Here is a 12,478-nt window from a genome sequence, read left to right as displayed (position 1 = left end):
GAAATAACAAAATTCCTTTTCTGCAACAGTTACTGTATATCCGCCCAATTCATTACTCAGACTGGACGTGACATATTCTATGCATCACTGGGAGTGAGGGAATTCCACAGCATACCATAGGTGACTCTTAGTCACTCTGCCAAAGACACAATGTAACCATTCATTTCTCACCTATATTACATTCCATCCAATGCATACATGAACAAGTGAGATGAAAACAAGGAAAAAAACCCTAGACAGCAATAGGGAAGATTTCAATCTGCTCCTTTTAACATCTTGCACCGGAATAATCCAGAATAATAACATTCAGCAGTCCTCATAGAAAGAAAAAGTGGTGCAAGGTGACAGAGACAGAAAGGAATCGTCTCAAGTGTCCCCCCGTCTGGCTCCTGTACTGAACGTCTCCGGTACCTGGCACTGAGTGGAAAATAAAATGTCAAGCCGGTCAAGGTGTCATGGAAACGCAAATTGTCGTTGAGGAGTGTTTTGACTGGGGGCTGGTCCGGTGGGGGCAAACAGCGGTCGAAAGATAGGTAGCATTTAGATGATAGGCAGAGAGACAGAAAGGCCAGAGTTCTGGCTGACTTGACCAATGAGTTGAATGAGCTCTTTTTTTAACACAGAGGAGTGTAACAGGTTGACAATGACACAGAGAACACGTAGAGTAGAGTAGAGTAGAGTGGGGGATGAGCATGTCCAGGGTGCCAAAGGCTGCATAGAATTTACATGAATGTGTTAATGTGTGTCCGTGTGTGTGTCCGTGTGTGTGTGTGTGTGTGTGTGTGTGTGTGTGTGTGTGTGTGTCTGTGTGTGTGTGTCTGTGTGTGTGTGTCTGTGTCTGTGTGTGTGTGTGTGTGTGTGTGTGTGTGTGTGTGTGTGTGTGTGTGTGTGTGTGTGTGTGTGTGTGTGTGTGGTGATGTAGTGATTTAAGGTGTGTCTGTGTGTGTGGGGTGGGGTGTCTGGATGTGTCTGGATGTGTATTAAAAGTCTGGATGTGTATGTGCATCTATGTGTGCATGTGTAAGTGAGCATGTTTGCGAAAAGGACCCAGAGATCCCGGAGTCAGTCAAGGCTTTCGATGGCAGAAAACGGGGGAGTCACTACACCACACCACAAACTCACATTAGGAGGTTTCCCGGGGCGGACATGGACCTCTCCTCCCTCCTGCTGGGGCACTCAAAGGGGTTCCCGAAGGACCTCTTCCTCAGCATAGACTTCACCAGGATCTAACACACACAGGCAGGCAGCCAGGCAGGCAGGGCACCCGCACCCGACGCACCAGACGAGACAAGACAGAACACACCAGGGGGTGCAGGCAACACATACAGAGTTACTATAGCACAACGCCCAGGGAGGCACGGCGCAGTCAAAAACACACCACCCCGACTCAGGGCAAAGACGTGCATTCCCATGCCATATATACAGCATAACACACAGACAGACAGACACAGAGACACACTCTCTCTCTCACACACACACACACACACACACACACACACACACACACACACACACACACACACACACACACACACACACACACACACACACACACACACACACACACACACACACACGCAGAGTGTACATATAAGGCACATTTGGCATTCTCACACACCAGGGCTGTACAAAATTCGGAATCGAATTGAGTTTGACAAGGACTTCAATTCGATTCCTGGACATGAGCTGACTTTTGAATTCGGAAGGCAAAAGGAATGGAAACTCAAAAAAAAGAATTTTACACAGCCCTGACAAACACTGCACTCTGCCTTGGATTTGTGGAAACCAACAGACATATACCATTACTGTACTGTACAGAGATACACTGTACTGTATACCACCACCTCAAATTTTGGTCAGATTTGTTAGAACAAACACAGAAAGACATACAGACAAAGACACACGCACGCACAGTATTTGTACTTACCACGGTAGAGAGGCTGGGGACACACTTGACTGAGTTCTGCACCTCCTCCTCAGTGACCTCCACAGCAGAGCAGTGCTCCTCCTCCAGTGGCAGGGGGTCATCTCCACCCTGAGTCAGCCACACATCCAGCTGACCACACACACACAGATACAGATGCACTCGCACACGCACGCACACGCACACGCACACACAGACACAGACACAGACACAGACACAGACACAGACACACATACACACACCAGCAGTTAGTGCTAATGAATAAACATATATGGTAGTAAAGTAAAGTATTATAATAACGAAAACTGGAAAACAATAACCATGTCTTTTCTTTGTTCATGTACTCATTTACTAGACCATGTGCTTCAGTTTGATAGTATCTGGGTTGTAGCACTTATTAATATTGAAGACTTCAGATCCAGTGCAGCAGATGAAATTGGGAATGCAGGGTTTAATGACCTGAGAGGGAGAGGGGGAGCCAACAGGCCCCCAAGGCCTTTCCCCAGACCTCCACACGCCCTCTGTGAGATGCCAACAGTTTCAGGTACAGACGAAGAGAAGTCCAACAAAGCCAGTTTCTAAGTTTAAAAGATCCATCTGTGATACAAGTGCATGCGTGCCCACACCAGCCGACTAAGGGACCACTTCTTTCCTCAAGTCATCAGGCTGCTTAACTCCAAACTGCCATACATAATAAATCACTCCTTCACTTGTCATGTCTTTTTTCAACCTGCATTTTTAAATGCAGATACTTTTTAAACTTTTCAAAAACTTAAACTTCCACTTTTTCTTCTACTTTTTGGGACTTTCTGAGAAAAAAAAACCCTTTTCGTTCCTCATTCTTGAATTCATGAGCATATGACAATGAATACGTTGGGGTCTTTCCAATATGCGGACTCCTGTCCTCCCTTGCTCACTTGCCTCCTTGTGGCCTCGTGATGACGTCACTGACAACACAATTGTATTTCAGTATCGTGCAAAAGCTCAATTCTAATGTCATTTTCTATTTTGCAATCGAGATGGTGAATGAAGAATAGTCCCCCAAAGGTTGTTGTGGCTAGGCTGACGGCGGGGAAACTTAATTATTATCTCCAAGGAGGCGGGGCGTCAGTGCGCATATGGGAAAGAACCTCTTGTATCCTTGTAAGATCCTAACAGGAAATGAGGTGGCATTGAGGTCACTGATAGTTGGAGTCTTATCCAATAGCAATCAAATCTGGGGGATCGTGTGTTCACATTATACACTATACATTATTGAGGCCTACATGCATGGGGGCCGCTAGGGGGGGGGGAGTGGTACAGATTCTAACGGCCCAAGCACTGATAGGAGCCCTTAAGGGGGCCCAATCACTGAGATGGGCCCTTAAGGGGACCCAAAATTTGAATCTTTCATGGGGCCCAACATTTCTGGCAGCGCCCCTGCCTACATGCATATCATCCTCTATGTCAGTGGTTCCAAAACTGGGGGTCAGGAGGACCTTTAGGGAGGTCACAGAAGTACTGCAGGAGGGAGCGTAGGTTAACAGACCAACAGCACGGTCCTCTGAATGAGAAGCCAAGCATTTTCACAAAATCAAATGTACATTTCGAAAGATCCGTGTGTATGCACAGCTGTTGCCAAAGCAAAGACACTGTTATGCAGAAGTATGGCAAAAGATTTAGACTAGATATACACAGCATACATCCCCATGAATAGAAAGCGGTGTCCTTCCACATGCTTACATAATCCTCCACAGAAAAATGCAATACATAAATAAACACTCGCTTGTTTTGGGCATCCACCAGCGCACAGTGGCTTACATAAACATCAGGTTGCATCGATGCAGCGAGTAGAAACTTTTAGAAACTGCTGTTCTCATGGAGCATACTTGGGCTCAAACTCCAGCTGCTTTCAGGTAGTCAGTGTCAGGAGGAATAAATAATATGAAGAATATAAATATAAACATTACACAGCAGTAAGAGAAGTGGAGAGATACAGCAGAGATCAGCTCCACAGACAGACTAGAAACTATATTAATCGCAAAAGAAATAACGGTAAACAATTCAAAGACACAAAGGACCTGTGGTGAAGAATTCATGTCTAATACAATGTGTTCACTGTTTTTGCTAGATCACCTGGCCATGGAAGCAGTGTGGTCAGGGAGAAGACATAACCCAACTGCAAACAGAGAGGATCGGACAACTGGATTGAAATATCTATAACTGGACTGGAATATCTTTAACGCTTATGTAAACAAAGTAACAGAGGCAAGCGGCTCTGAGTGGGGGTGTTTTTCCCTTGTGCTTCGCCCTGTGATTGCAGATATGTTCATGCATCTTAAGTGGCCCCCTGCCAGCACTGAGACACCAACAGAGAGAAGAGAGAGAGAGAGAGAGAGACAGAGAGAGTGATGTGATAAAGAATAAGAATAGGAACAGGGAAAATGATGGATGAAAGGACGTTGATTAAAATAAAATAAAAAGAACAATTGTCAGAGGAGAGAGAAGGAAAGAGAGAATGCTGAGCAAGGAAGAGGAAGAGAAAAGAGGAGAGAATGGTACAGCAGAGAGAGATAGCATGAGAGATTGATGAGCAAGACAGAAGGGAAAAAAGGAAGGGAGGAGGGAGAAAGATGCATCGAGAAAATGGGTAGGCGAGACAGGAAGAAAGTTAGAAAGAATGATGACCAACACAGAACCAAAAAAAGGGGGAAGAACAAACATAAATCAGAGAGAGAGAGAGAGAGAGAGAGAGAGAGAGAGAGAGAGAGAGAGAGAGAGAGAGAGAGAGAGAGAGAGCAACAGGGAAAAAGAAAGAAAGGGAGAGAGAGAGAGCAGAGAGAGGAGAGGGGAGAAGAGCCATAGTCAGGCTCTGAGGAGGAGAGTGAGAATGAATGATTGACACCTCCGGTCGGGCACTTTAATCACCTCTGGGCATAGCAGGCTGCCCACTCGGGTGGAAAAGTTCCAGGTAATCACGCAAGTGAGAGGAGGTGTGTGTGTGTGTGTGTGTGTGGGGGGGGGGGGGGGGCACGAGGAGAGGAGTAAAGGAGAGGAGTGGAGGGGGGAGGAGTGGAGAGAGAAGAAGAGAGGGGAGGAAGGAAGAGGAGAGAAGACGAGAGGAGGACAGATGAGAGGAGAGGAGAGGAGAGGAGAGGAGAAGAGAGGAGAGGAGAGAGGAGAATAGGAGATGAGAGGAGAGGAGAGGAGAGGAGAGGAGAGGAGAGGAGAGGAGAGAGGAGGAGAGGAGAAGAGAGGAGAGGAGAAGAAGAGGGAGAGAAGAAGAGGAGAGAGGAGAGGGAGAGGAGAGGAGAAGAAGAGAGGAAGAGAGAATGGAGGAGATGAGAGGAAAGGAGAGGAGAGAGGAGAGAGGAGAGAGGAGAGCCACCCAAATCTGGCTCCACACGCTCCAGCAACATTCATTAATTAGCCAAGCCTGGCGGAGAGGAGAGGGAGACTCGAGGTGGAACTTTCCAGAACTCAACTCCCCATACGCCCTTATGAGCAGTGAGGGAGGAGGGACACGAGCCAAGCCCTGGCACCAGATTGGCCATAGCGGAGGCTATGACGAGGACAAGGATTGGGGGTGGGGTTCTGCAACACAGTTAGGTCCCCAAGGAGACCTGAGTCACCAGAGTTTGACGGCCAGAAAGTTCCCACGACGTCATCTCAGGGCTACCCAAACAGCAGGCAGCCAAACTGGGGAAGGTCCTTGGAGAAACCCATCCTCCTCCCCAACTACTGTAATGAGATTGTGTTGTGCATGTTGTTTTGTGTTGTGTTTTGTTGTTTTTGGTTGTGTTGTGTTTTGTTCTCTATTGCCTGGTTACAGTGGAAGGATGCTTGATATTATTGCTTTGATGGATGATCCTGGATTGTATTGTGTTGTTCTTGGTTGTGTTGTGTTATACTGTATTGTTTTCTATTGGTGGTGTTGTATTGTGTTGTGTTATATTGTTTATTGTTTATTGTTGGTGTTGTGTTATATTGTTTATTGTTGGTGTTGTGTTATATTGTTTATTGTTGGTGTTGTGGTGTTGTATTGTTTATTGTTGGTGTTGTGGTGTTGTGGTGTTGTGGTGTTGTATTGTTTATTGTTGGTGTTGTGGTGTTGTGTTGCGTATGTCTTGTGTTGTGTTGTGTTGTGTTGCTTATGTGTTGTGTTGTGTTGTGTTGTGTTGTGTTGTGTTGTGTTGTGTTGTGTTGTGTTGTGTTGTGTTGCGTTGCGTTGCGTTGCGTTGCGTTGCGTTGTGTTGCGTTGCGTTGCGTTGCGTTGCGTTGTGTTGCGCTGTGTTGTGTTGTGTTGTGTTGTGTTGTGCTGTGCTGTGCTGTGCTGTGCTGTGCTGTGCTGTGCTGTGCTGTGTTGTGTTGTGTTGTGTTGTGTTGTGTTGTGTTGTGTTGTGTTGTGTTGTGTTGTGTTGTGTTGTGTTGTGTTGTTCTTGGTTGCGCTGTGTCATGTTGTGTTATGTTGTTTACCGGTTGTGTTGTGTTGTGTTTCTTGTGTGTGTTGTGTTGTGTGTGTTGTGTTGTGTTATTGTTGGTTGTGCTGTGTCATGTTGTGCTATGCTGTGTATTAGTGGTGTTGTGTTGTGTTCTGTTGCCTGATTTCAAAGGGAATGATGCTTGACATTCTTACCTTCATCCTGGGTGATCCTGGTGTAATGAGATTGTGTTGTGTTGTGTTGTGTTGTGTTGTGTTGTGTTGTGTTGTGTTGTGTTGTGTTGTGTTGTGTTGTGTTGTGTTGTGTTGTGTTGTGTTGTGTTGTGTTGTGTTGTGTTGTGTTGTGTTGTGTTGTGTTGGCTGGATTGTGGCGTGTTGCAATTAGTTGTGTTGCCTGGTTACAGGGTTATGAGGATGCTTGGCATTCTTACTTTGATCTCTGGTATTGTGATCCTGGTGTCCGGGTTCTTGTCCAACATCTTCAAGATGAGGACTTTCAGCCCTTCGCTAATTGATGGCCTGTTACAGACAGACAGACAGACAGACAGACAGACAGACAGACAGACAGACAGACAGACAGACAGACAGACAGACAGACAGACAGACAGACAGACAGACATGCACACGCACACGCACACGCACACACAACAAACACGGTCAAATGAGTTTGCAGACACCCAGAAAAGTCAATAGTACAATAGCACTCACTCGCAACTGGAGTACATCACACACTCGCATGACTGAACTCGGATGACTTTTGGCTCTTCAGAGTTCCAAGCACCCAAGCGATCACGTTGCCAGCATAACACTGATCTGCGATACACTCTCAGATGCTGCGCTGAGAAGAAGTCAACACTTGTGCCAGTCTGTGATCAGATACGAGTGAGGAATTCCAGTTCACACCTCTCACAAGAGCATATTCTCACACATATAGCTGTGAAGTTATTAGCTGAGAGATTCAAGCGTTAAGGTATCGTACAAACGACTGAGGGTTAGCCTGAGCACTGTGAATATACTGCCAATTAAAGGGAAAGTACAAGGTGTGACCTACTTAATAAAGAAGAGGTTAATTTGAAAAGTCAAAACCGTAAGAACAGATACTCATAATACAGAACTTAGTGTTATAACCCTGACCAGCTATTAAAACTTGGCTACTTATACAGTTGTGCTCATATGTTTACATACCCCAGCAGAATAAACGCTTTCTTCGCGATTTCTCACAAAATATGAGGGATTACACAAAACCTTTTTTTTCACTCATTGCTAGTGACTAGCTGAAGATATTTATTAGCAATATTCTGTGTTTACTCTTTCAAAAGCATGATCACAACCCAAACTACCCAAATGACCCTGTTCAAAAGTTTACATACCCTAGTTTCTAATGCTGAATATGGCCCTGTTTAACATCAGGGACCGCTTTAAATTGTTTGTGGTAGTTGTGGATAAGGCTCTTAATGTTCTCAGATGACAAAACAGCACATTCTTCCTGGCAGAATGGTTGTTTCCTATAATATTTTTGGGTGTCTTGCTGGAACCTCATATTTGAGGTTTCCCCTGAATGGCTCAATGATGTTGAGATCAGGAGAGTGAGACGGTCGCTCAAAAACTTAATTTTATTCTTTCTGAAGCTAGTGACGGGTTGATTTGGCTTTCTGTGTTGAAATATTGTCATGTTGGCATGTCCAAACAATGGACCATGTGCAGTTTCAAGGCTGATGTGTGTCAAGTTTCCTCCAGTATTTTTCACAGGGCAATGTATTCATCATTCTGCGAGTATGGATCAAAAGTATAATGCATTTGTAACTCAAATGTCCCCATGAAATCAGTGGTCCATGACCATGTTTCACAGAAGGGTATGGTGTAACTTTCATCATAGGCTCCATTGACTGTTCTCCAAATGGTACTGTTAATAGTGGCCTAAAAAAGTTCCATATTGATCCCATTTTTCCAAATGACTTTGTCACAGGCATTTTGATGCTTCTCACTGTGCTATTTGGTGTATCATATGCAAAATAACATGTTTGCATTTTTGTGGTAATGGCTTTCTCCTGGCAACCCCCAACAGCCCATCTTTCCTCAAGTGCCTCTTTCCTGTACAGTTTAAAACATTTTTTCATGTTGTCCTATATTTCACCTGAAGTTATTTTTTTGGTTGTCCTATGCCTCCTGAACAATTTCCCTTGCAATGATCATTGCAATGCAATGATTCCCTTGCCCATTGGCTTGATTCCAACCAAACTCCTCATATTGCATTTCTGAATTGAAATTCCAACGGTGCCAACATGACAATATTTCGACACAGAAAGCCAAATCAACCCGTCATTAGCTTCAGAAAGAATAAAATGAAGGTTTTTGAGCGACCATCTCACTCTCCTGATCTCAACATCATTGAGCCACTCAGGGGAAACCTCAAATGTGAGGTTCCAGCAAGACACCCAAAGATATTATAGGAAACAACCATTCTGCCAGGAAGAATGTGCTTTTTTTGTCATCAGAGAACATTAAGAGCCTTATCCACAACTACCACAAACAATTTAGAGCGGTCCCTGATGTTAAACAGGGCCATATTCAGCATCAGAAACTAGGGTATGTAAACTTTTGAACAGGGTCATTTGGGTAGTTTGGGTTGTGATCATGCTTTTGAAAGAGTAAACACAGAATATTGCTAATAAATATCTTAACCCAGTCACTATCCATGAGTGACAAAAAAGGTTTTGTGTAATCCTTCACATTTTGTGAGAAATCACAGAGAAAGCGTTTATTCTGCTGGGGTATGTAAACATATGAGCACAACTGTATATACTTATAAATAGACTGCAGAGAGTGTAGACTGTAAGTTTTGATTTGCCTGCAATGTGTGTGTGTGTGTGTGTGTGAGTGTGTGTACAGCATGTTTGCGTGTGTGTGTGTGTGTGTGTGTGTGTGTGTGTGTGTGTGTGTGTGTGTGTGTGTGTGTGTGTGTGTGTGTGTGTGTGTGTGTGTGTGTGTGTGTGTGTGTGTGTGTGTGTGTCTGTGTGTGTGTGTGTGTGTGTGTGTGTGTGTGTGTGTTTATGTGTGTGAGTTGGGGGTGGTGTGAGGCACTCCTCTCTGCTGTGCAAAGCCCCATACCCAGGAGGCCATGCAGGGACACATCAGCACTGGCTACCCAGACAGACAGACAGACAGACAGACAGACAGACAGACAGACAGACAGACAGACAGACAGACAGACAGACAGACAGAAACACACACACACACACACACACACACACACACACACACACACACACACACACACACACACACACACACACACACACACACACACACACACACACACACACACACACACACACACACACACTTCTGACCGGAGGCTATGGAGGCTGTGCAAAATGTCATGTGGACATCCACACAAATCAACAAACACACACCCACAGACATAAACACTGTGTGTCTGACCTAGATGTATACACACATACAGGGCACCAGATGCAAACAGTGGTACACACACAGCCCACACACACTCACACTGACACAGAGACTACATACAGTTCACACATGGGTCAATGGTGTTTTTTTTGGGTCCGATGTCAGGTGGTACAACCACAACCAATGCCATTTTGTAATTAATGAACTGCAATGACTTCTGAGATGATCAACTAATCCATACAATAGTGGCATTAGCTGTGGTTGCACCATCCTGACTTGTACTACTACTGAACCGCCATTGACCCTAAAACAGGGTTTCCCAAACTGTGGTGCGTGCACCCCTGGGGGTGCGCGGCACTGCTATAAGGGGGTGCGCGAGCTAAATAGAGCAATGGTGGATATATCAGTTGTTATCCAACATTAATGAATATGAAGTAGTTTTTAATTGTATGGTGAATTGTATGGTGGAAAAGTCCATCTGAAGTGTAGTTTAGTTAAGTCCTAGACTATTGGAAAAGAGGATTCCCCAAAACAAGTGTGCATAATGTACAGTGAATGCGCAGTGAATCATACTTCCGTGGCATCAGTACACCAAAATATTCGCTTAGGGGGTGCGCGAACCACATTGAAATGTACAAGGGGGTGCGCAGGGGGAAAAGTTTGGGAACCACTGCCCTAAAGCATACGTACAGTGCAGACACATGGTCACATATGCACGCAGTACAGTACTTCCACAATCACACACACACACACAGACACACAGAAACACACACACAGTTCTTCTCTCTCATAAGACACACAGTTCTCATGGTAGCAGTTGGCTGAACATTAGACCCTGCCTGCTCCAGTTCCGTGCTCTCCTGAGTTTCCCCTTCAGATGACTGAGCAGACGGAGAGGAAGAGCCTCCAGGCAGGCACCCACCCAGGCCTGCTATCTCTCTCTCTCTCTCTCTCTCTCTCTCTCTCTCTCTCTCTCTCTCTCTCTCTCTCTCTCTCTCTCTCTCTCTCTCTCTCTCTCTCTCTCTCTCAGATGCACGAGCACACGCACACGCACACGCATAAATGCACTTCAATACACTTGCAAGCACACACCCACACACACACCCCTGGGGGCAACTACTTGTAGGAGCTATTTTTCTATTGGGGAGCTGAATTCACTCAGCATCAAAGCATTGTAGAGTTTGTGCATATCCTGCGCATAGAGGAGTGGAACACTAATGAGAGAGAGAGAGAGAGAGAGAGAGAGAGAGAGAGAGAGAGAGAGAGAGAGAGAGAGAGAGAGAGAGAGAGAGAGAGAGAGAGAGAGAGAGAGAGAGAGGGAGGAAGAGAGAGAGAGAGATTAAGGTATTTTCTGTTCTTACTGAAAATGTTTGCATTTAGCAGGAGCCTGCAGGGTCGTGTGGAAAGTAAACGCAAATGTTACTTACCCCGCAGGTTGAGGTAGAGGGTAACGTCTGTGTGTGTGTGTGTGTGTGTGTGTGTGTGTGTGTGTGTGTGTGTGTGTGTGTGTGTGTGTGTGTGTGTGTCTGTGTCTGTGTCTGTGTCTGTGTCTGTGTCTGTGTGTGTGTGTGTGTGTGTGTGTGAGTGCGTGGGTTTGAGGGTGCAAGTGTTTGTGTATTTGTTTGTGTATTTGTGTATATGTGTGTGTGCGTGCATGCGTGTGTGCGTGTACGTACAGAGTATGCTTGTGTGCACGCCTTTGTGTGCTTGGCAAAACCAGTATGATCGATATATGTTGGGGAACCTATGGGCAGGAAATGAGATTTCCCCTACATTTTTTCATTTATTGCTGTGTGTGTTGATCTGGATTCACTCTCAGAGAGACGAGAGACATGTCTAACCTTTTCCAAAGTTGAAAAGAGACACAGTGGCATTACGGTGTGGCAGAGGCAGTGTGGTGTGGGTGGAGCAGGGGGGTTGAGTTAACTTACATTTCAGGAAACTCCACCGATTTACTCCTGATCTTATTGTGGAGAGCCAGGATGTACTCATCTATGAAAGGACACTGATGAGGAGGACAGCATTGGGGGATGACACATGTAGAGAGAGAGAGAGAGAGAGAGAGAGAGAGAGAGAGAGAGAGAGAGAGAGAGAGAGAGAGAGAGAGAGAGAGAGAGAGAGAGAGAGAGAGAGAGAGAAAGAGAGAGAGAGAGAGAGAGAAGCAAAGCAAGAAGGGATGAGAGGAGACAATGAAAGAGAGGAGGTGGAAGAGACAAAGAAAGATGGACAGAGAAGAGGCGGGGAGGGAGATTGAGATGAAAAGAGCGAGAGTGAAAAGAAGAGAGAGAGAGAGACAGAGAGAGAGAGAGAGAGAGAGAGAGAGAGAGAGAGAGAGAGAGAGAACAATAAGGAGGCAAAAAGATAAGAAGAGAGGCAAGGGAAAAGAAAGATCAGTCATCGATCCACACAATCAAGTCAAAGACGAAAACAAATCCAAGGAAATCTAAGTTTATGATGGGATTAGAAGAGGATTTCCCCTCTGGGCTGCTGGTTCTTCAATAGGGAGAGATGCGAATGGAGGTCATGTGTTGTCTAAATCCTAAACTCCTAAAACAAACCTTTCAAGATCATGGCTCTGTCGACAACTTGGTCTATTTAAGCCAGAGGTGGTCTTAAACGGCTTTGACAGCATGGCATATTTTATGATCACAATGTACTGTATTTTCTCACATTGCTGTGTGTGTGTGTGTGTGTGTGTGTGTGTGTGTGTGTGTGTGTGTGTG

At 45.3% G+C, this 12,478-nt stretch overlaps 1 protein-coding gene across 2 annotated transcripts in view; it reads right to left on the bottom strand.

The window, feature by feature from the left end:
* Positions 1–12,478, bottom strand: part of camkk1a (calcium/calmodulin-dependent protein kinase kinase 1, alpha a) — a 113,833-nt gene that overhangs the window by 13,485 nt on the left and 87,870 nt on the right. For both annotated transcript variants that reach the window (XM_063203541.1, XM_063203542.1), the window contains exons 12-15: positions 11,687–11,760; positions 6,776–6,863; positions 1,928–2,056; positions 1,123–1,226 (exon numbers count right to left, since the gene is read on the bottom strand). In XM_063203541.1, the coding sequence (XP_063059611.1) occupies positions 1,123–1,226; positions 1,928–2,056; positions 6,776–6,863; positions 11,687–11,760 (395 nt within the window). The remainder of the gene's footprint in view (positions 1–1,122; positions 1,227–1,927; positions 2,057–6,775; positions 6,864–11,686; positions 11,761–12,478) is intronic.

Source organism: Engraulis encrasicolus, chromosome 7 (assembly GCF_034702125.1).
Source record: "Engraulis encrasicolus isolate BLACKSEA-1 chromosome 7, IST_EnEncr_1.0, whole genome shotgun sequence".
In the NCBI taxonomy this organism is placed as follows: Eukaryota; Metazoa; Chordata; class Actinopteri; order Clupeiformes; family Engraulidae; genus Engraulis; species Engraulis encrasicolus.
The sequence above is the reverse complement of the archived record's forward strand: the minus strand, read 5'-3'. Positions and strand labels throughout refer to the sequence as shown.